Raw genomic sequence first — 25,854 nt, forward strand, 5'->3', positions numbered from 1 at the left:
CTGACTGTCAGCTGAGATTCAATCTCTTTCTTTTGTGTACATGTTTAAGAAAATACAATACAAACATCTGACTTTTTCTTTTATTTTCAAGATTGACTGGTTGCCGTAAACATTATAAATTTAGGAGTAAAGCCCAGAGAGAGCTGTATCTGAAATTAACGTGTTGTGTGCATTTTTTACATGATGAATAGTTGTCTGTCTTGTAAGAAAGAAGAGAGGTACAACAGGCACTAATTGCTGTATTTTTTGACATTCTCAGTAAAGCCACTACAATTCTGAATGAACTACTGCCTTCTTCACAAAGATCCTGTTTCTAGACAGTATATGATTATAGAAAATACAGAATAGCCATGGGTTTGTATTTTCAAATCACAGCCTAATCAAAATACCATTTAAATCAGAAGTATTTCTAGAACAGTTGAAGGAATGTAGATGTGCTGAACTTTATGAAATACTTCCAAAATGCACAAGGAAAAATTCCTTAATTTTCTTCTTGCAGAATTATTCTGAGAAATATCTAACAGCTAGAATTTGTCTCCCATATTTTCTGTTTGAAGGCTTCTTTTCAATAAGGATGTTTTGCAGAAAATCTGTAGAAAGTCCTGAACACAGACATCTTTTTGAGGGATCTTATTCTTAAGAATTGACAGTTAAAATTAAATGCCTGGTTAAAACCAAATTCCCATTGTTATGAATTAATCAATCCACTTCCATATTATAAAGACTATTTCAATTCATAGTCTGTGCTTTTTTTTCAGACACTAGGTTATGAGGCACAAAGCAGAACATACCCACATTCTGTAGCTCTTGTAGAACAAACACCAATAATGCTTCTCATTCTTATTATCAGATAGCACCAGCTGAAGGAGCAGACACTATTCTTACTGTTCTCATCTGGTTTTTGAAGAAAGATAACTACGAAATTATTTTCCTTCAGTGGAGTGAAAAAGAGGAAAAGAAGAGATAGTTGAATCATTTTGCACTGTTAATATGAAACCAGTAACACTGCCTACCTGAAAATAATTTATAACTGCCATTTTCATGCAGTCTAGGTATTCAGGGTTTGCACTTACATGAAAAACATGGGAGGGCTGCACATACTTGACAATTTATTTAAACTATGGCCACCAACAGGAGTTAGAAGACTACAGGGGCTTTACATGTGGTGAGACTGCCTAGTTAGTCCCCAGAGAGATAGCAATGAATTAGGTGCAATAGCTAACATGGAAAGCTAGGAATCTTTATATGGAAGATACTGAAAGCCTGTGTGGTTTAATTTCAAGCAGTATCGTTGACGTACTTATCTTTCAGCAATTTACTAAAAGCCATAAGGACTAGGATTTTTCTATAATGGTTTTCTCTGAAACACTAGATGAATTATCACTGTTTTGTAAATATATAAAAAGTTGTTTCTTCGTTTTTTTCTTGAGTATATCTGTGAGGAATAGATTACGAAGTCACAGTAACAGATAATGTTTTGTTCCATTTACTGAACTTGATGGTTTTCTATCATTGTTTGTTGTTTAAAGATCCCAGATTATGTATTTTTCTACTCATCTGTAATGTAAATTATTATTTTTTGTTTCCTTTGTTTGCCTGATATTCTACAGTATTTCTATTTTCACACACACAAAGAAATATATATCACATAGAAATTATAGTAATACATTTGGGGGGAAAAAAGTCTTTTCCTAAATCCATTAACTTTTATTAGCAACAAACTTAACAAATATGCACCTTAATAAATTCCTATTTTCCTCTCTGTCTATAATGATCAGTAACAGTGGGGTTCATAATTGAGAAAAGCAATAGAGCATGAGATCACTTTTTTCTCTTTTGGTTATTCTATTTGCTTTTCCTTTTGTTTAGTTTCTGCTATTTCTGTCATCCAAGACTACCCTTTCATTAGTATTTCTAGAAAAACAATAGCTATTGAGCTCATTAATGTTGAGTAATGTTAGTACCTCAATACTAAATAACCATAATCTCAACTGTGTTGTGGCATTTTCCCTTTCTAAAGAGGGAAAAATTATGGATAAGGAAATGAAGTGTGGTGAGGAGGTTGAAACATTCTTGGGGAATAAATAAATAAATAAATAAATAAATAAATAGAAACAGGAGTAGAGGAATATGAGGATAGAGAGGAAATTATTGGGGAAAGGACAACACAAAAGCAAAAAGCGAGACAATAATCTTAAAACGGAAGATGGAAGAAGGAAGGACTATATTTTATGATTATATTTTTCTGATTGTATTTTTCTGACTATATTTTCTCTATATTTTCTGGGTATGTAATCTCAATATGAAACAGCACTATTTACTTCAAACTCACTGTTGCTGGTGGTTGCCCAACGAGTAGTCACCGGCCTACAGATTACTAAATCAGTGTTTGGAGAGATCTGATATATATAATAGTAATATCCCTTCCTATTTCTCAGGTATGAGTGTTGCACTTTGATAATTTCATTAAAGTGCTGTGTAAAGATAGCTACATCACCAGAGTTGATGGTGGAAGAAATGGAAGATGTCATCCAGAAAGGTTGTAGAATCTCCATCCACTGAAATTTTCTAATCTCAGATAGGCAAGGCTCTTCTGTAGCCCTGGATGTCATTGTGCTTTGGACAGGAGGCTGGACCATACATCTCCTAGTGTCTTCCAACTCTGTGAATAGACAGGAAAGGCTTGTGAGCTGTTGTATGCATGACAGCATGCAGTGATATTTTCAACCTCTGATTCTCCTCAGAGATCAGGAGAATGGCCCATTCCAGGGCATGAATCTTCCTTAAAGAGGCAATGTAGAAAGAAGAGAAACCCTGCTAACTCAGAGGAAACTATAGATCACACTTCCCTCTCCTAATTGTTGGTGTTTTTAAAATGTTATTAAGCTTCAAGCTAGATGTTGTCTTTAGCGTTATTCTGTCAATGGCCTTGTGTATGATACTAAGAAATGATAAATCACATCTTACCTTATTGCAGTGCTCACTGTGCATTAGTGTGCTGCAGTGTATCCTTCATTTGAAATAAAATCAGGATATGTCCTGATACTAGGCAAAATTTCAGCTTGAAAGATAAATCATCTGATAAAAGTTAGCTTAATTTGAGAGTTCAGGCAGCTCAGACATCATTTACAGATGACTTTGCACATACATTACTATAACGTCTTTACACACCATAATTTGAAAAGAAGCAGGACTATGTTTAGAGTAATTAGGTTCATATACAGTAGTCTCCACTTCATCCAAACTGCTCTCTACTTTCAGAATGAGGAACATGATTTTGACTGGTTTTTTTGTGTGTTTTTGTTTTGTTTTGTTTTGTTTTTTTTCCTTTAGTTGCAACTATAAAGTGCAGTTCAAAAGCAGTTTGTAGTTATTAATATAATTTTGGGATTCTTTTATCACAAGGTCAGGTTGGGTTCTTATAATTCTTATCATTCTTTGGACCAAAATGCAGATCTGCTGACATCAACCACATGTTTTTCCATTAGTACACACAGGTTGTAAGAATTCTACTGCTGTTATATACAGTAAATAAATAGAAGTTACATTATATTGTGTCTTAACATAACTGTGCTATTTATTGCTAAGACTTTTAATTAATCACTTTTGCTAGAAAAGGCTTCAATTTTGTTTCCAAATTCATGCCAAGATCAGTCTTGGTCAACAAAAATAATTTTTTTACAATCCCATACTGCAGTAAAATTCAGTGCTGAGGTGAGTGCCTTAAACCTGAAGTAGAAATTCAAAGAACTGACATGTATAACTAGAAAGTGGTAATTTATGTTGCCATGGTAGTGATTTATGTAGATAACGCTAAAACATCTTTTTTAATTTAAAAACCATACATCCATTTCCCACAAATCTGAAGTTACTGGTTTTGTTGTTGTCATTTTTCTGCTGTGATAGGACAAAGGGAAATGGATTTAAACTAAAACAGGAGAGATTTAGACTGGATATGAGAAAAAATATTTTTTCATGGTAAGGGTGGGAAAGCACTGGAACAGGTTGCCCACTGTAACAAGATGGATGCCTTGTTCCTGAGCACATAAAAGGTCAGACTGGGCAGGGCTCTGAGCAACATGATGGAGCTGTAGGTGTCCCTGTTCACTGCTGGGGAGTTGGACCAGATGATCTTTTATGGTCCCCTCCAATTCAAACAATTATATGATTCTAGAGTTACTTTTTTTTCTTTTCAGTTGCCACTAATGACATACAAAAAGCACTTTTTCTGAATTCACACTTAGGTCTAGGAACCCTCTAATGGGTAAGGTTGTGTGGCTGAATCAGGTATTGTCCCATAGTAATTGCGTAAAATATTTTCATAACCAACCAGATAGACACTAGAAAGTACTTCTAAGTCATATTAAATTGCAAATTTTATCAAAAGCAATCATTTGCCAACTGGATCATTTACCTACTGGATATGTTCTCATTTATTCTATTGCCACCTAAATCAAGGGACAGAAACTACTGGTGGATTTTCAGAAACACTCTGAACACCAAGTAGTCAAAATGAAAGATCACCAATTTTCAGACCACATTTTTCCTATGAAATATTTGTTGACTACTTGAAAATAGTGAACACTCTTACGGAAATTAAAATCAATACACGCAAGAGGAAATGCGAAGCATTTCTCAAGTAACATAATTCTTCCTGCAGAGCTGTCCTTTTTTTGGAGTCAATGAAGTACACCAGGATATGCAAATTATATATTCTGAGGCAGTAAAATTAGTGAGGCAAAACTATAGGTTGTTAGTGCAGCTTTTATAGCACTGTTGTGCCAAAGTGTTCACATATCATTGTGGAAGTACTTGAGAGGTATTGAAAAAGATTTTGTTTCTTTGCAAAAGTAATCTTTTTATTCACATACACACACACATACTAATCATGATTACACTTTAAACTTGGAATCAAATACCATTTGGTTTAAGCAGACCTTGTCTATATGTCAGTATTTGGTTGTATTTCATGTTCTGGCTGATATTTTATAGGCTATAAAACTGTCTTGCTATGTAGAGCATTCATAGAAAAATAACATTCCAGTCATGTAAGTCATGAGGGAGAATAATGGTAATGTTCTTTTGCTAGGAGAAGACAAAAATTGTGTGAGAGGAGTCTCACAAGAATGAGAAGGAGGAGATAGAGAGAGATGTTAACGGTTTCAATTCCTTCACAGTCCTGTGTTTTGAGAAGAGATACTTCAGGCAATCCTGATGACTGATGGCAGCTTAATTCAGTATAGCATGTAAAAGCAGAATAAGATTTTGTTTATATTGTTATCTTCTAAAGTATATTTCACAGAGTGATAAAACACTCCAAATGAAACTTTCTGTAAATGCTTACTAACACTAATCTGATAGTTAGATCCACTCAAGTCAGGGAGTGACCACATGATATGGGGAAAGAATATGGCAATAATAGAAACATAAAATTTCTTGAGCCCTCTTTTCTGAAGTGGTCTCCTTACCTTCTGAAGTGTTATGAAATTAACCTTTATGGAAAAGAAAAAAATTGAATGTACAAGCAATAGTCCAGGAGCTAAGACAATTACTATATCTTACAGGTGATAAATGTATTTTAAATGAGAGTATCACTTTTAATTTTTATATACATATAATCATTTTTGCCAAGGTTGGTAAGACTAAAGAAGAATTTGTGTATATTCTACTCAAGCTGGATTAGAATTAATTCTAAATTCTCATGTTATGGTCATTAAATGTGATGTCTTGTTCAGACATAAATATGACACTCTTAACAGATGATAATGAGCTAATAAAACTTGCCTACTGCTCCAAACATAAGTTTCCAAAATGTAAATCTTTGCAATTGTTTCCTTGAAGCCAAATACAATTACATCAAGAATTCTCCTGAAATATCTAGGCTGTGGAAGGTGAAAATGGGGATATGATCACATACCTCCCTAATTTTTTTTTGTTTTTAAATGTAACTGGAAGGCTGTAAATCACTAAGTCAACTTCAGTCATGATACCAAAATATGTCAAAGAAACATTATTTGCAAAATGTGACTGTCATATTTTAAGGAGCTTACAGCTGGAAAAAAAACAGGTTAAATCTGAAAACAAAAATGTAACCTGACAATTCAAAATCAGATGTTTATCACAAACTTTCAAATGAGGAAATAAGTAAATGATGAATATCCCATATTGTCCCTCACTGTAAGCCTCAGAGTAGAAGCTCTTACAGTGTGGAGGTCATCATAAAGAAGGAAACCAGTCATAATAAAGCAGAAGAGCACACAGATTACCTTCCCTACATACCCACAAAGACAGGAGCCCAATTGTATGGGAACTATTAGAACATGTCTTGAACCAATGACTGAGCATCCGGTAAAGATGTGTAGCCAACCTTGGAAGTACAGCTGCTTGTGTGACCAGGCTTCATCCTAACCTCATTTAAGGACTGGCAGCCAAAAGGGAAGCTTCTCTGCATGGAGATCATCTCCTTCAGGAGTTTCTAATAAGTCCTAATTCTCAGAAAGGACTAATAAAGAAAGCTATTCTTTCTTTATTACCAAATTGTGGCTACTGTATTTTGAGAGATCAAAAACTGGTTAAAGTCATCTATATCATTTGTCTCCTATTCTTATTGTGTTTGAAAAGTTGAGAAAGATCTCTCCCTAAGCTGAAAAGTGTTCCAGTTTAGATGTTTTCTCTTAAAACAAACAAACAAAAAAAGGTAGATGAAGAGCCTTAGTTCTTGCCCGTGGCAGACAGCCCAATACAACTGCAGGAGATGTCTGAGCTTGCCTAAGGCAAGTTGTAGAGGCTAAGGGGCTAGTCTCCAATATCAGCTGATGTGTTAGAACATGCAAAAAAATCATATTATTTTTTAATAAGAGGAATAAGGTCTGTTGACTAGCCTTGAGCTATATCTCTTTGCATATTAAAAAAAAAGTGGAAACTTTTCAACTAAATGAGTCACACTCTAGTCATATCTGTGTGATAAGAAATTAGGATTTCTAGTTCATGTCAAAAGTTGCAAACAGTAACAGCAATACTAATACCATGATGGAAGTCATCAGAACTGTTTTACCATATATTGCACCTCAGTGAGTCACCTTGAACAACCTCTCTCCCTTGTGAGATTCCAATACATTGGAAGCATTCCATATGTGTACTTAAAGTAAAGAATTATATCCGATCCTCTAATTTCAGGAACTTTATTATGGATCAACTGTGGGGGAATTGAGAGTGGAGACTTTGAATTCCCTTATGTAAATCAAATGGTCTCTATCCTGTTATTTTAGAAATTACTTAGTCTCTGACTTATTTATTCACTTACAGAAAAGAAATATTGGCGATTTTTTCCTCTGTATTATGGAAAGTGAACAGACATGCCTTTCCATTAATAGCATTACTAGGCATGTATTTTTCAGAAACCAAGGGAAATGTAGTCTGTATAGTTAGCACTGAGCTAGGCAATATAAAGTACTGTGTGCTGTGATTTAAGTGAACATGCAACCAGAAAGCACACAACCTTCCACTCACTCCCCTCTCCCAGAAGGTTTGTGGAGAAAACTGGAGGGGGGGGTGGAAGAGGAGGGTAAAGTAGAACTCATGGACTGAAATAAAAGCTTACTGTGACAGGACAGGAAAAATAATAGTAATGATAATTATATTTTATATATATATATATATATAATTATATATATATATATATATATAGTATTTTATATATATAAATATAATCATTATCATTATATCATTCTATTGCTAACCACCTGCAACTGATGTCCAGCCAGTTCCTGAGCAGCCAACTCCCCGTGCTTTTTTCATGATGTAATATGGTCTGGATTACCTCTTTAACTAGTTTGGGTCAGCTGTTCTGGTTGTCCTTTTGCTGGAAGGGCAGTATGAGATACTGAAACATTTCTGGCTCTGTGCAGCACTGCTCAGCAACAACTAAAATATCAGTGTTAATCATCACTGTTTTTTCTACTAACGCCAAAACACAACACTGTATCAAACACTATGAAAAAGTCAGCTCTGCTCTAGCTGAAACCAGACCATAAAGTCAATTGCACAGCTGTCCTTCCACTTATCTCTATAAAGGCTGGAATTGGGTCTAGTCTCCTTCTCAGTTAAGGAATATCCTTTTTATCATATGCGTTTCCCACAACCAATTACCATGAAATTTATTGCACAACAGGTCAGGAGTACAAGAATGCTTTCTCAGATTCACAGTATCTGGTATTTCCATTTATCTTGTAACTTTACTAACGGTACATTCTTCAAAAAAAAAAAAAAAAAATTAAAAAAAAAATGATAAGGCAGTATGTCTTGTCTTCACATGCCATTCTCAGGACCGTGACAATTATCTCTGTTTTGACAATTTAAAGCTAAACCTTGAGTTATTCAATTTAAAAAAAAAAAAAAAAAAAAAACAAAAAAAAACCCACTACATCTGTAAACTTTTTGTATGAGTACAAAACAAAATTTAAGTATTTACAGTATGAGAAAGGGAGAGAGGAGAAAGAAAAGAATGTTGCAGCTTTCTAGAAGCACTTTTTCTTTACATAAACTCTGACACCGTCATATTGAAATTGATTAATCTTCTGTGAGCTGTGCCTTTCTGTTCTATTCAGTGCTTCTAAGACTACTTCTCTGGAGACTACATAAAGTTTCCAGAGATCTGTTTTTGTAATCTTAAGCAGTTAGTCTTTCAGCTTCAGTGCTACCAATGTGATTTTAATTTATCAATCTGCTGTTCAGTGAAATGCTGTAGAAACACTTCAAAGCCTAAACCCATCACTTATTCCTGCACCTGTCAATGGCAGTCTTCTGTATTTGTCACACCATACTCGTGCAATGTATACAATATTGCTAATAAATTGGATAATCAATCACTTGTGCACAGTCTGACAGTAGTACCTCGAATACACTGAATCTGAAATGCATTTTTAAGAGGTGGGACTCATTACTCTACCATACAGACATCAAGAATTTCCCAGTCAATCTATACAATTAAAGAGCACCTTGGGACATGGTAGGCCACTTCACACTGGAAAGCTTTTTCATTACCTTAGTATAGTACGTTCCCATGAGAAACACAAGTAATTGGAGATTACTTTAGATGACAGAAAATAGTTTAACAGCAGGAGAAGAAAGGACAGAGAGACATTAAGTAGATTTTTTATGCTTCTTTCTGTAGAAAACATTACTTTGTTTCTAAATATCAGCAGGCTAACAATGTTCAGTGTCTTTCCTTGCAGCTACAAATAGGTTTTGTTGGGAATAATTCTGATGCTTAGCTGTATAGAAAACTGTTTGGGCTAAATTTTGCCTTGAAAGTCCTGTATTGTTCATGCCCATTTGGCTGCCATAAATTGCTCCCAGATTAGATGATTCGCTGGAGTCTGAATATTAATCTTAATGTCGTTTCTATCATGTGCTACACAAGCTTTCCTTTATCCTTTACAGGGAAATATCTAAGTGGGAAAATCTAATGCAAAGTATTTGACTGTCCATAGGTAGTTTTTAATATTTACCCTTTTGTTTTGCCTCAGATTCAGGTTGGAGAATGAGTTCAGCAGTTTCCCCAATATACATTTTACTGAAAATAGTTGGGAGGAGAGACGATGAGCCCATGCTAAGTATGTGTAAGATGAAAAGAAAACAAAAAAACAAAAAAACCAGCCTAATCATATTGCAGATTTTGCTGAGTGCCTGCAGAGAGATTGTTTAATGGGTACTGGAAATTGAATACTGTATGTCAGTCAAACTATTTTATGTATAGCTGTCATAGTTGGGCAAAACATATCTCTTCGGACAAAGATTTCCCAAAAGCTTCTCAGTTTTACTGAAATAATGTCTCCATTTACAGTATCATACTCTTTTCTATATTATTAATATCTGATTCCATACTTATCCACTTCATGGAAAACAGATAAATACATGGAAAACATACAAAATATGTTACCTTGCCCTTTTTAAACTGAACACAATCAGAATAATACTTTATTTACTTATGTTAACAAAACTGTTATGACAATTGGTAAATGCAAACAGTAGGTTATGTCCAATCATCTGACAGTTTGAGATGAAATCAGGGATTTAGGAGGTACTTTATTGTTTTTAACCATTCCTATTTGCCCTCGTAACTGCATATGGAAATGAGTCCAAAATACTTTTCCATATCTTCTTGTCCTCCTTTGGCTCTGTCCCTCCTTTTTGCTATAAATCTCCAGGAATATATCTGCTGAAGGAACCACTGATAAGAATTTGTTTTTTACTAAAATGTATACCAGCAACAAGTGGACTGTGGAGACTGTTGTCTTTCTCTGCAGAACATGTGGCCTGAACTGCAAAAGAGAAGTGTTCTTTCACTTCTACCACGATCTTCATCCTTAATTAAAATTGAATCGTTTCTAAATTAAAGATTGAATTCAGCCCACGCATTCCCCTAGCTTTGGAAACTGGTAGTGAGTTTATCAATTAACATGTTAATTAGCACAAATTAAATTCTTGTCTTTGGGGAGTGTGGGTAACCATCCGCTGAAAAGTATTCAAAGACTCTGCTTTTTTTAATAGCTCATGGAAGTCATTGCCATCTGAGTAATTTCTTACAGGGAAACTTGCCAGTGCTTATTCCCCAGATCATCTAGTTATGCTCCTCTCATCTCTCTATATATTTTTTAATATAACATCAGTTTAGACTGATTCTTTTTTACACTCGACAGAAGCAATTTCTAGCACTCTTTTTATATGACAAGAGAAATGGTTTTACAAGTGACAGGAGTGCTAGCTTCAACCATTACATTGATATGTGCTTTCTAAAAAGAATTTGATTAAGAGAATATTGCTTTTGTATTTAATATTTTACTGACGACAGAGAAGCAATTGACAGTATAAATGGTGATAGTGCTGTCAATTGAATTAAGATGCATTATGTCTGGTTTGTCAACATTTATGATTTACAAGTACATCTTTGTACGTGTGGGGAAAAATAGTGATATTAGCTAAGGGTGACTCAGATGCACAACAGAATTTGTTGTTTCCAAGAAAATAACAGACGTTCTTTTTGTTTTGCTGCATTAACTCTTCTAAAATGAGAGTAACTCCATTGAAGCTGTACTAACTGGTATTTGGAGCAAGGTAACCTAAAACCATGTGTGTGACCATTAGCTTATAAAATATTTGTGTGGGCATACAACACAGTATTAGAGAGGCAATATGGTGCCAGTATATTTTCAATACACAATATTGTCATGTAAATAAATACATAATAACATCCAGAGAGTTTTTTTGGCGATGAGAAGCATAATTCATTTGCCTGACTGCAACTGCTAACGTGCATTGGGAAACTGAATGCAAACAGAAACATAGATCTGAAAACCTGATCTTTGGGGTCTTTTTTCTTCAGATAAACTGAATTTAAAGTAAGACAAGTAAAATTAATCTAAAAGAGGCAACTTTTACAAGATTGTCTCCTTGATACTTGGTCAGAAAAGGGAGCTATGACTTTTTCTTAACAGAACCACATAATATTGGTAAGTTTTCTTTGCCTTAGTGTGAACATTAGTGTGCCTTTCTGCCTTCCACTTTAGCAGCAGCATCATGTAGGTTTCTTGTTAATGCTGCAGAGGTGTGAATGTGGGTAAGTGATCTACCTATTTAGTGTCATTCTGAAACTGCTGACTCCACCAGTTCACAGGCTCCTTTAAACATTTCTCTGCTTCAGACTTTCTGAATGTTTGGTATTCTACACTGCATGAATGATTTCTCGCAGCCTCTTAACGCAGGTTAATGGCTTGCTAAGGAATAACTCCCAAGAGGTTAAGAGCCCTGCACCTTGATCTCAGTGCTAGTGATTATCTGTGCTAATTTTCTGCTTTCTATACCAGCACTGACCAAAGCTTCTGTTTGTCCCTTGGCTGTAGAAGTGTGAACAATTAGGGCTGTAGACAGAGCTATACTAATCACATTCACAGTGTAATGTCTGTCTTTAGTGTATTATTACAAGTGAAACATCATCATTCCACTTCTCATTCTTTTTTTTTAATTGTAAAAAAAAAAAAAAAAAAAAAAAAAAGAAATTGAGATTGTTTTGAAAAGTAGAAGAAATTTTTTCTTCTAGGTCTTCCATTTTGGTTTCCTGTCATTATCTCTGCATCACAGCCTTTACAATACATGTGCAGAACTACTGCTTCACTACCAAGAGCACTAGGAATTGCTCTTATAAAACCCCACACCTTTAAGGGTCTCACATGATGTCTTGCATCCATGGGCTGTTAACCCAGCTGCTGAAGCAAAGGACAGTTATCCCCAGGAGTTCAGTGCCGTAGCTGTGCTGCTGCAGCATTGCCTGTGCTGCTGCAACTGCAAAATAAGTTTCAGAGAGGCAGAAACAGACCTAGATCGTGGGGACAAAAAAGGAACCAGGATGAGGTTTCTCAGCACTTTAGACCCATGTTCCTCTAGGGTCAACAACAGATAAGGTTCTATAGTGCTATTCTCCTTCTGTCATTTTAATAGATAGCATGGAAGAGTAAATGTCTTATCTCCATGATGAAATCTCAAATTCAGCCATCTTTCTTAAAGGATACCAAGTGATGAGGAAGTGAGCCTCTTGCTCTGTTGAGAGCTCACAGTAGCCCATCCATCTCTGCTTTCCGTACAACAGCAAATTAGATGATACCACATCTTTGCCAAGGGTCTCAGATAGAAGTCATTTTGTGCGCGGAACTGGCTATTTTCTGCCCTTATGAACAGCACTTCTGAACAGAAATGTCCTTTGCCAATGCAGAGAGATCTTGAATAGCCTGTGGGGAAAGAAGAGATTCCCTCCCCACCTCCTGCTACAGTCCCCAGCACCCATGCTGTGGAATATGGGATTCAATTAGAAGGGATGCCCTTGAGTTGTGAAGATTTCACTTAAAATGCTCAAATTAGAAGCAGAAGCAAATCAACTCCTGTAAGCTTGACAATTGTCAAGCAGGTCACACTTTTAAAAGCCATAATATGTTTACATTTCATATCCCAGCCATAAGGTCAGTAATTCTTTGGCAGATAGATGGACAGGATGAATGAATTGGATATTGTTTGCTGCAGCTGAATCCTTGGGTATGCTCATTTCAGAGTCTGACTGTTGTGAAACATTCAGAAAACCAGCATTTACTTCTTATCTCAGTAGCAATGGATGTTACAGAACTAAACCATATGAAAATACAAAGCACCTTAACTTTCAAGTTAGAGGCAACATCTGTACCAAGTAATTTAGATAGCTTCTGTTATAAAACACTTGATGAAAACTGCTGAAGTTTATCTGATAGAAATATAAAAACATAACACGAAGGTGATGCTCCTCTTCTATATTTTTGCAGACTTTCAAACTTTTATCGGATAATGAATTTCAATGTTTCTGGACTGCCATAATAACATTATCAGATGCTTGCAAAGCAATGCAATATTTTAAAAGGTAATTGAAATAAACAACTCAGAAGTTTACAAAAATTCAAGAATCATGTTGCCATGAGATAATCAGGCTACAATACATGCTGCTTTTTTCTGGTACCAAAGATAACATTGGACCACGTGGAGAATAGGGGGTTGAAATTGTCACTGGTAAAGCTGAAGGGACACAAAATGGTTCATTTTCAAGGCAGAAGTTACCCAAACTGTGAACAGAACAAAACAGAACTTCTTAGTGGCTGACTGATGTGCAAAACTACTTCTCTCAAAAGAGATTATCCTGGATTTTTCACTAAATTAAAAAAATGAAATATGTTAAATCACATTTTTCAGTATGAGAATACTGTATTTGAGGAATACTGTGTGAGAGGCTCTCCGGATTTGTACAGTAGCGGACTGTGAGTAGAAGGTAAGGAGGGAGAGAAATGTTCAGTTATCACACCAGAAGCCCTTTTTTCACTTTCCCACAGTGCCATCCAAAGCCTTCTCTGCCTACTACTCTCATGAAGAACTTGTGAACTTTTTCCAACTGGTTAACCCTCTATGGACGTGGCATGCTCAGACCTCTGCCTGAGATCTCCCTCCCTCCTGTGCCCTTCCAGCACCACCATTCCCAGGGGAGATTTTGAGCCTTCTCTGTCATATTTCGAATATGAAGAATTACATCCTTCAAAAGATCACTAATGGCCCAGTCTTACTCTGTCCTGGGGGGCTTGCCTCAAATAACAGTCTTGCTTCTCAGAGTACATGCTAGGTCCCAGAGCTAAGCTGTTGTTCATCCTTACACCAGCTGGTTTAAAGTGAATTATTGTTCATTGGCTGCATGGTCTTTAACCTTGAAAAACTGAATTTATTTCATCTTTGTGTAAATTAAATTAATGTCACTTCAGGTGAAAGGTTTCATGTGACAGGCCTTTTTAAATTGAATTTTTTTCTTCAAACTGTCTGTCCTACTTAAAAACACAAACTGAACATTAAGTGCAGGATTATTGCAGCTATTAATCATGCAACTAAATAAAGCCATTAGCAAACTGTGGATAACTGTAAATAAAATAATAGCTTTACTATCTCTCAGTTTCATGTAGACTGGCTATTTAGTCAAAGACAAAATAAGAGCTGTTGTGTTGTATAGGGAGAAATTTACTGGAGTTGCATGAAGATAAAATACAGAAATATGATTATTATGTAAGGTCTAAATAGTACTATTTAATGTTTTTCTTCCTTAACCAGATGCTTGGGTTTTTTTCTTGATTCTAGTCTCCCAGGTCTGTTTTATTTAACGAGTGTTTCATATAAAATGCATATATAGGGCTTTTGTTTCTCAAATAATTTAACAGTAGGACTACAGCTGGATTTTTCACATGGTGAGTCCCATGATTTTTCAATACTAGTCTAGCATTACATGGGCAGATGGCATGACTTCTCTGATCTCTAGGGGCTTGGGCACTTTTATCCAAGGCAAAGGTGGGAATTACCCCCTAACCTTCAGCTCCTTTGGTGGGTGTTTCTGCAAGTTGCAGATATGGCACATTGCAAGCCCTCAATATTAAAACTGCAGGGTGAAATGGTAAATGAGGTAATTTAAGTCTGCCAACTCTATTTTTTTTCCTTTTTAAGCAGTGAGTCTCTGAGACTTAGCAAAGGTAAGAAAATGGGGAAAAAGATTTTGTGGCATGAGAGAAAACAAACCCAAGGTATTCAAGAATTCTTGACCTGCACTACAGACTGTGCACTGAATTCTTGTTAGAGAGCAGAAATAGTCCAGAATACCATTCTATTTAAAGACAAACTTCATTAATATGCAGCTTTTCACCTTTATTTTCACTGAATTGATTTTCTCTTCCTTTGTTCTTCCTCTCTCCTTTCTATCTTTCGGCTTTCTTATTTGCTTATTTATTTATTTATTTATTGCAATGCTTTCTTTTTCATGTCTTATTTCCTTAATAATTGTCGTAGTAAGGTAAGTAAGAAACAGTTTCTGCTCCTATTCAGGCAAAGCAATTTTTGAGTGCAGAACATTTATTATTTGTGGTTCTCTTTTTGGATTTTTGAGATGCACTTCAGTGCTATTTCTTCACCATAAAGGATGAAAGTGGCTAATAGAATGCAAACAGAGAATGCAAAGAACGATGAAGGATTTATTTCACAACTGACAACACATAAAATAGTGTTCTTCCAGTCATTTGCAATCTCCTACCTATATTTATTTCTGTATGTATGTATGTTCTCTTTTGAATCCGAGAGGGCAGTTATCTCTAACGCTATTACCTACGCCTTTCATTTTTTTAATTATTTTTCCTTTTCTGTTTTGGCAAAAGATTTGGTGAATTCAAAAATCAACGATCCAACCATTCCAACATTTTTCATTAATCTAATTCATTGTCTAATTTCAGTTCTCCACTACTCACTCACCAATCTTTCTTGCACTTAACCATCTTCCTAGGCCACTAATTATGTCAGCCCAGCGAAGAAGAGAGTGTCACATTCATTAGAGTGCTCACTTCATTTGATCACTCGGGGTATTACACCATAATGAATCTCTAATTACAGAGGAGCGTGGTGTGTGAGCTGTTTTATCTGTGTACTGTCAACTAATTTCAATGTTCTATTTGCCCTAGTCTTCACATTTCCAAATTTACTGTAGAGTAACAACTGATGGTAGCTTTAGCAAATATAATGTATAAAGATGGTTAAGGGATGAAATTGAAGCAACTCTAAAAACTGGCTGGAAACATGAAAGTAAGCTAATATTAACAGAAATGTTTTGATCAATGTGTATTTTTTTCCTTAAGTCTGTACATTCTTGTTTCTGTTTTGTTTTTTTTTCCCCACAGTGGTTATGTCTTTGATTATGATTACTACAGGGATGATTTCTACAATCGGTACGTGTGGTTATTGTTTTTGTATGTTTGACACAATTTCTACTCCATAATGTAATCACATTGTTTGGTTATGCAGGTATGTTTTGATTCTACATATTATTTGTTTCATCATTTCTACTGTGTATTTGAAGTAGATTATTTGAATATATCACAAACAGTTTACCACCCAATACTTGCTCACTGAACAGCTCTTTTGGTTTTACCCTTCTCTGTGAACTACCAGGACATTTTCTTTGCTGAAAAATTTAATGGTAGCTTAATTGCTCAGTATTTCTTTCTACAGAGTTATTCTAGGCTTACTTTCACTGGAACATACAATAGCTGCAAAATTCTTCATTATTGATATTTGTGTCTTTTTCTTTAAACCAAGAATATGAAAAGATATAGACTGTCTCCTGAAATAGCTGTTCTTGTCTTCCAAGAATACTTAGAATTCTAGAAAGACCTTAAGTGAAGCCAGACAAGTTGAACGTGTGTATTTCCATAGCAGCAAAAAGTGTGAGGATACACAATTACAATTACCTGAGACGAGTACCTTCATACAGCCTAGCTCAGCGCTGTGGAAATTTTAAGGTCTTCATTTGTGAGTGGTTAAGTTAACACAAAAGGAGCGCCATCCAGAGTAAGGTAAGCCTGGACAGGCTCAAAAAGTAGGCGCACAAGAATCTAATGACGTTAAACAGGGCCAAGATCAAGGTGTTTCACTTTGGTTAAGGCAATCCCAATGAGTACAGACTGTGAGAACTCATTGTGAGTCCTCAGAGATGGATTTGGGGATCCTGGTGGACAAAAAAAGCTGAACATGATCCAGCAGTGTGCACTTGCAGCCCGGAAGGGCCAAAAATATCCTGGTTTGCATCAAAAGAGAGATGGCCAGAAGGGAGGGGGAGGTGAAGGGGATTGTCCCCCTCTACTCTGCCCTCTTGAAGTCTCATCTGTGGTACTGTGTTAAATTTTGGGGACACCAGTACAAGAGGGAGGTGGAGCTGTTGGAACAGCTCCAGAGGTGGCCCACAAAGATGATCAAAGGGCTGGAGCACCTCTCCAACGAAAATACATTGGAGTTGTGCTTGTTCAGCTTAGAGAAGAGATGCTTCAGGGAGATCTCACTGTGGCCTTTTAGTACTTGAGGGGAGCTTACAATCAGGAAGGGAACTTTTTACTTTTTACACAGACTGATAGGGATGATAGGATAAATGTGAGTGGCTTTAAACTAAAAGAGAGCAAATTTAGGTCAGATGTGAGGAATACATTTTTTCTCAGAGTGCGATGAGGCACTGGAACAGGTTATCCAGAGAGGTTGTGGTTGCCATGTCCCTGAGGGAGTTCAAAGCCAGGTTGTATGGGTCCCTGGGCAGCCTGATCTGATGGATGGCAAACCTGCTTATGGCAGAGGGATTGGAACTGTGTGATCTTCAAGGTCCCTTCTAATCCAAGCCATTCTATTACTCTGTGATTCTATGACAATGAATATAGAAGAATCACCAAAAGACAGGGTTAATATGGAAGTCCACGGATAACCAACTCCTGATCCAGCTATAAACTATTTCTTCATTATATGAGAGCTGCTCTGGAATTAGTTTTGTTATGCTGGCCTACAACATCAAAGGCAGATGTTTCAACTACTACTGCCATATCGCCAACTTCTCGCCAATATTCCATTACATGTTGTTGCCATGTGACAGATGGCAGCAGAGGAGCAGTCTGATAAAATGCATCTGGCATGGAAGCAAAGATGTGGAGTTGAATTCTCCCATGCAGAAAAAATGGTGGCTGTTACATGAAAGACAAGCCATGTTCCAGACATCCATGCAGATTTTACGAGCATAGCATGCAGACTCTTGTTTATTGGTGGCAAAAATACATGACTAATGGTGGTGACTATGCTAATAATTAGTGTTTTTTGGCTGAGAATATGTGCTATCAAGTGATGTTATTTTCCTCTTTGCATCAATTGCATATTACTTGGAAATAAATATAAAACGCAGGCATCATTTTCAGAGCGACCCATATACTAGCCTAGTGTAGTATAGGCCAAGTGAGTCAGATGAGAATTCTACTTTGCTCCATCAACCTTTATTCTGAGACTTCTTTTACATTGTAACAGCAGACGACAATAGAGTAGTGACTTGCACCCTGAAATTAAGTTTTTCATGTGTATGTACATTTCTGCTCAGAAACACTGTAGGAAGAGTATACAGAAATAATGTCTTTGTTTTGTTTTTGTTTTTTCCCCAAGGATTTATTCAATTCAAGTTGCTTTATTTGTTTCTTCGTATACATGACCATGCTTACCTTGGACAATGCTAAAAACAGTGAACTATAAGCATACGGAGCCATCAACTCAGTTCAATCCTGTAGAGTCCACCCTTAATAGTAGAAGTTGCTCCTCTCCTGGAAGAAGTTAACTCACACAGACTTTTTACTTTCCCTGGAGTTGATGCTTTGATTTTTATCACTGGATTTGCCTATGTTTTATACAGTGCTCTTTCTGATTTATACCATCCGAACATGAAAGTTATTAGTCCTTAGGCGTTTTCACTAGTTCTGTATGTTGCAGATCACTCTAATGAACTAATTACACTTCCACAACAGAAGAAATATTTATGGGATATTAAATGCTGCTGTGGTGGTCTAGGTTTGTGATTGTCTTACTATGAAAAACTACTGACAGAAAAAAGTGCTCATAAATGTATTCAATAGTATGGTTTTCTGATTTAGAAATCCTTCATCATTAAGAAAGCATCATTTTAATGGAGTAAATGAGGTAAGGGGCATGGAAGGTGAGAAGTCTTATGTGACAGGCATGAAAAAGAAAAACTAACAGAATTCAGTGCATTGACACAACTATCATATAGATCAACATACTTATAGGAAATGTAAATGAAGAAATTTATTAATGATTTTTTGAATTTCTGAACTTATCTTGCTTTTTAATATTTACTAGTTTTCCAAACTTTTCTGAATTATTCAGAATGAATACACCTGTCTTATCTTGACTAAAGCAATTATGGGATCAGAAAAGTGTGGCAAAACTAGTTTCTTACATGAATTAAAATTGTTATGAAGGCAGTCTGACAAGATCAGTACTGCACAATTTAGAATGAGGGAGGAGAATATGCACTTTATCTGCATATTGGTGATTATAGGAGCAAAGCATTATTTCATAACTGAATCGTGGAATCATTGAATGATTCGAATTGGAAGGGTCCTAAAAGATTATCTAGTTCCAATCCCTCTGCCATAGGCAGAGACACTTTCACAGAATCACGGGGGTTGAAAGGTGCCTCAGAGGACCACTAAGTCCAACCCTTTGCTAAAGCAGATTCCCTACAGCAGGTCACACAGGAAATTGTCCAGATGGGGTTTGAATATTTCCAGAGGAAGACACTGCAACCTCTCTGGGCAACCTGTTCCTCTGTGCTCCATCGTCCTCACTAAAGAAGCTTTTCCTTGTGTTCATATGGAACTTCCTGTGTTGCCCATTGCCCCTTGTTCTGTTGCTGCTTACCACTGAACTGAGTCCTGCCACATCCACTTGACTCCCATGCTTCATATACTTATAAACAGTGATGAGATCCTCTCTCACTCTTCTTTTCTCCTTGCTGAACAGTCCCAAGTCTCTCATATTTTCCTCATAAGTCACATGCTCTAGAACCTTTGTGTCCCTATCTCTGCCAGACCAGGCTGCCCAGGGCCCCATCCAATCCAGTCTTCAATACCTGCAGGGATAAGGTGGGACATCCACAGCTTCTCTGAGCTTCACCTCCCTTATACTAAAGAATTTCTTCCTTGTATCTAATGTAAATCTACCCTTTCTCAGTTAAAAGCCATTACTCCTTGTCCAGTCATGACAATTCCTTCCTCATTTTTCCTCTAGACCCACCCCTCCCAGTACTGAAGATTTCTGTTAATCATTTCTCACGTTACAAACGCAAGATTAGGCAATGTACTTCAAAGCTTTTAAAAGGCAGCACCTTTTTATAGAAAGCGCGTCACTGAAATATGTACAACTTCACACAAATATGAACTGCTAACAACTAGAAAGAAAAATCACCTTTGGACAAATTGTTACATAATGATCTACTGCTTTATAACTTAGAGGTTTTCTGGAATATTTTATTCCAGTAATGTCATGTGAGAGAATGTGACCAACCTGCACATGATCCAATATAATAAAGGATGTGAGTGACAACCAACTGTAATATTTCTGTAAAATTTTAAAAGCGTGTATTTTGTGTTCTTAATTATACAGAATTTTTAGTTATGCTTACAGTAGTTAAAAACTGCTTATTCAAACAGCACATTCAAAGTGATGGAATTCAAATTTAATGTGAGTGATGGGATCTTTATGGTATATGTTGTAAACAGCTAAGGAAAAGGAGAGGCACAGACAACTGGAAGGATTGCAGGATTTAAATGTTACGTGTTTACTTGCCAGAAAATGGGCTAGAAGACTTAAGTTTGGTTCTGCTTCCTGATCAGTGTGCTGCTAGACAGCGTGGCCGTTAATTACTGTTTCTTGTATCTCTCTTTTCAAATATATATCTATCCACCCAGCTAGGAAACAGTGTTTAGAATTGTGAAAATTAAACATGCAGTTACAAATTTACATAATTAGTAGTTGCAATAGCATGTGAGCAGAACACACAATATTTCCTGATAATGTTGCTTGTCCCTCTATTTTGGTCTTAGAACTCAAAGTCTTAATTTTCTTAACTTTTTTCTCCTAATCTGTTTTGTTCAGAGCCAAAGGACTTTACATTTTAAGTATATCTAACTTTTGATTACTTTTCCTATCGTCTTTATTTTCTTCTATGCAGGTTAATCAGTTGCTGTTGATAACTGTGCTTTCTAAGATTGGGACATTCTGTTTGGGAACACTACTTGTTTTTGTTTATAGAATATCTTCTAGTGACTGCAGTAGCAATTCTCTGAATATATACAGTGGTTTGGTTTGAAGAAGGCTAACATCCTATTTTATTAATCATGCTTTAGTATTTCAGTGATTGTACATCAACTTGTTAGTAAACAGAGGACATGATGGACCCTCTTTTCTGTCAATTCTATAGGATATACAGTTCCCTCAATAGAAACTACTGGATATTTTACAATGTGCAGGATATTTCTTTATGATGATGTCTGGTTTAAAAAAAGTTCATTTATTTTTCTATCTATAAGAATAGCAGATAGCTAGAAAAGTAGAATTCAAGTCATGCATACAGTAAAAGAATCTAACTGTCACTACAATAAAAAGTACTGCTGTTACTTGTGTACAGTGAAATGATTTGAATCCATGGAAAGCAGGTTATAGATTTTCCATGCTGCAAATAACAGAGTATTATAAAGAATCCTCCCTCTTTTCAATGATGCAAAATCTGAGCTATGCACTGGACTGTGACTAAATGCTGAATAGGGCACTTAATGTGCATAGGTCCTTGAAATCTAATTTGACTATGATATAAAGTGATTAGATTTCAAAGGTTAATTTTCTCAAAGATAACTTGAAAATTTAATTGACAGGGCTTCCATGACTTGAAATCACAGAAGGTTTTATGGAGTCCAGCTGACTTCATTTTTTCTAGGTTGTTTGATTACCATGGACGTGTCCCCCCACCACCTCGTGCTGTGATACCACTGAAGCGTCCTCGTGTGGCTGTGACTACAACTCGTAGAGGCAAAGGGGTTTTCTCCATGAAAGGAACATCACGATCCACCTCAAGTGGGACTTCTTCCTCAGGATCCAAATGTGAGTTCCTTATACGTATTTTGGATTTTGAAACAATGGTTGTGTTAATTTCTGCAAATAGGTAGCTTCTGCTATATAGCTCTTTTGCAGTTATTTCTTACCCCCAATATTTTGCTTGATTTTTTTTTTAATTAGTGAAGGTGCCACACCTTTGGCGTAGTCAAAGAGAACAATGGTGTAACTTGGAAAGAAAACCATTTGAAAATATTAGATCTTTAGCCTCAGTCCCTTGGTCTCAAAAGTTCCCCTCCAATCATCCTGACTGTTTATGCACGAGATCTTGTGAACAGCTGATCATAGAGCTAAGTTAATAATCTTTTTATAGAAGGACTGAGAAACACTGCTTTTTGTTGAATCTTGAGGGTTGTTTCCATTCGTGCATGAGGTACAGATGGTGGTCTGGGGCAGGGAAGGGAGGGAGATTGGGTTGGGGTTGATTTTTTACTCATGATTCCTTTGAAGACAGAAAGAGGCAAAATGTCTTTTCCTACTTGTAAAGGGAGTACAAAACGGGATTGATAACTTGGGGCTATTCAACCCCTTCTTACCGAGTTGGCCTTAGAAGAGCTGACAAACATCAGATGTTCCCTCCTACATTCTCACCAACCTCCCCACCCTGTAGTATCTGCCAGGAACTTCATCCTCCTCTCCATGCATCTTTCAGCACCCACCTGTCTTCCCCTGCCCCTTATGTGGAGTGATACTGCCCTTGGAAGCGTCACTGGAAGAGGAAGAGAAAGATCAGGTAGGGATCAGATATTAGAAAGAATGAAGGGACTGCAATAACATGCTTTGCAGTACCAGGCCAACCAACAGAGCATCCTACTGAATTACACATATAGTGAATCCACAACAGTACATCTTACTGGAAAAGAGGCTAATTATGGCATCAGGATGAGAAAAATACATACTCTACCTGAATAACCTATCCAAAGCTCACACACTAGCACCTAACAAAGACGATGGAACCTTGGCGTGTTCACTGGGAACCATTCTTGGTCCATCCTGAACTGATGGCATTCAAGACCTTGAAAGAGAATGTGTAATAAATACGCAAGTGACTGAAAGAATGAAAGTGTGACGAGCAAAGCAAAAGATAGTGTGGTATGCTGAGTAACGAGGAGCTCAGGACATTTTTTGATAGGGATGACCTCTGAAGATCTGTTGTCTTGACAGTCAAATCACACACAAGTCTCTAGTGAATGAATTGGTGAGATGTCTGTTACCAACAGTGGGAACTCTGATACCTAGGACACAGGAAAACATTAATTTATATGTTGTATTATGAAGTTCACTCGAACCATGAGTCGATGTGGGAGTAGTAACACTTCCTTTGTTATCTGTTATCTATATGATCATTTTCATATGTCTTGAACAAATCCACTTAGGCATATTCACTCTTATTCATTCTTCAGTTCCTGAAATATGATTTCTAAAATCAGTCTAAAAGAAAGCCTATAACTTAATGCTGTCATGTTAGTAGATAAGGAATTTATGTAATTTTGCTAGTCTTCTCCACCCTGGGGTCTTTGGGTTTTCTTTGGGATTTTCCATAAAGAATCAAAAATGTAGTAAGTATATGCAGTCACAGATTCATTCCTTAGATCTCCATTTGTCCTTTTACTTATGTCTTATCCATATGAAAACTTACTAGTATCAGTGCATTTAATTCCCTTGTCCTAAAGGATGGTCTGATAAAAATGGGCTTTTTTAATTCTCTTTGCCTTCAAGAAGATGAGATGTTTTCAGATAAATTTTTATATATATTTATTCATTGTCTCCCAAGAGATGTCAAGGAAATATCACACAGAAATTTTGATTTTTACTGTAATTAATGGAACTGAGCATATTACACTAACACCCAGATATTTGCTCCTGAGAATAATCACCAAATTTGCTTTATTACTCATTCTGCATTTCAGAAAATATTTTATAGCCCTGTAGCAAGGATTAAGTACTGTTAATTGCAGATTATAGGACTGAACCTTTGTTCATGTATGAGTACCCAAAACCCTTTGCTTTGAGACCTCCAAAACACTGTGCAACATGGCAAATGCTGCAGAACCTGTAAATTATTCTTTGGATTTGCAATTGGGAATTTGTACATCTTAACAGGACGTTGTGCCTCAGTGAAAGTATTCTTCAGTGTATTCAGGTGCTATGTTAATTCTGTGAAATGGCAGTATTAGAGCTCCAGGTGACAAGGTTATCTTTGGATCCAGCTGTTAATACTGAGGAGAATGATACAAGATGAATCACTAAAAGCATGGGCTCTCATTTTGATCCTTACTGGGTTTCCACACTCAGTATTTTACTATGGTAATTGAAACACAGAAAACATTTATAGTGCTTTAAAAATTGCAGAAAATGCTCCGTTTTACATGCAGCACATCTGAAAATAAATTGGTTGGTTTTTTTTTTTTATTTTTTTTAAGAGAACTAAGGCACACCATGTACAGTTTCATGCTTGATTTCCCTATAGAATTATTTCCCTCTTTCTCAAGTCCAGCCAACTAATCTTAAAGGTAGAAACATGATTTTGTTTACTTGGTCAGGAACATAATCAGCTTATTGTAAGATGTTTATCAGAGAAATAACCATGCTGTTCCCTGAAGGACTTCAAGCTGAAAAGCAGAAAATGTGTGTTCTGCTGCTACTTTTGCCATTTTATTGGAAAAGTTTTTTATATTGAATTGTGGGATTAAGCTGTCTAATATTTTGTTGCCTTTTACTCCATCGTGCTAATCTGAAATCCTTGAACTAATGCAATGTTGATTCTAATTGTAATTTATTGCTAGTAAAGGATCTTTTAAATAGAGAAATTTAATTTTGGGTAAGGATGCTATTTTTGGCTTTGATAGCATTCAAGGCCATACACAAGCTTAATGTCAGGTTTCTGTATCAAAATGTTATTGCATATGCTTAAAAGATTTCATCTTCGAATAGCTCTCATGTCATGAGAGCATTTACTCTACTAGACTTTTTAGATTTGAGTAGCAATCTCATAGACATAACTGTTCTCATAATTCTTCTCCACATTCAAACTGGATTCAGAAAATGAACCCATATATTTAGGAATAAAGGTCAGAACACGATGAACCCCCATCTGAAATGTTGCTGCAATTCAACTTTAGCACTTTAATTTCTAAAAATACAACTGACCTCAATTTATATATCTCTTTTTAAGCTGGGTGTGACACCTCCTTTGGGCTACATGTTTAAACGCAAGATGTGTTCTAGAAGGCTCTTTTATTCACTACAGAGAAATGGAAGGGGATACCAAATCTACTTCTGTATTGTTTTAAGTAGCCACACCATTTAATCCTTTTCAAATAGATTAATCTCTGCCTTAGACATATTTAGAGTTTTTCTATTTGTTTCACCAACTTCCAGCTCAAATTTGTTTCATTTGTTCATATCCAATTGTTTTGTCAACACTGTCTTAGCTTAAAAGTTTTACTTCCTTTCACCTTCCTGTTGTCTTGGGCAGAAATATAAAAGGTAATATTGCAGTTTTCCATTCTTACAGTCATCTTCATGGATCTTCTCTCTATATACTTGCTAGAATTCAGTGAATCAGTGTGCGTCATTCCAGATAAGCTCTCACCAGATCTTTATGTAATGGCATTGATATTTGCCTATATTCAGAAATACGTCAATTTACACATTATAGTGTAACATTTTCTTTTTCATGGTTGCATTACACTGATATCCTATTGTCAACTAAACAACTATACCCAAGGATAATTGTATCTCTCTTTTTCAGCAGGTGAGTTTCCAGGTTAAGAGTAG

The 25,854-nt window shown here is 36.2% G+C and overlaps 1 protein-coding gene across 5 annotated transcripts in view; it reads left to right on the top strand.

The window, feature by feature from the left end:
• The window catches only part of RALYL (RALY RNA binding protein like), a 192,027-nt gene that overhangs the window by 139,589 nt on the left and 26,584 nt on the right, over positions 1 to 25,854 (top strand). For 4 of the 5 annotated variants that reach the window (XM_042870075.1, XM_042870077.1, XM_042870076.1 and 1 more), the window contains exons 4-6: positions 16,266 to 16,313; positions 21,899 to 22,062; positions 22,727 to 22,807. In XM_042870075.1, the coding sequence (XP_042726009.1) occupies positions 16,266 to 16,313; positions 21,899 to 22,062; positions 22,727 to 22,807 (293 nt within the window). The remainder of the gene's footprint in view (positions 1 to 16,265; positions 16,314 to 21,898; positions 22,063 to 22,726; positions 22,808 to 25,854) is intronic. The other variant, XM_042870079.1, reaches the window with a different exon arrangement.

Source organism: Lagopus leucura, unplaced genomic scaffold, assembly GCF_019238085.1.
Source record: "Lagopus leucura isolate 7727_CA_CO unplaced genomic scaffold, USGS_WTPT01 Super-Scaffold_100002, whole genome shotgun sequence".
NCBI lineage: Eukaryota > Metazoa > Chordata > Aves > Galliformes > Phasianidae > Lagopus > Lagopus leucura.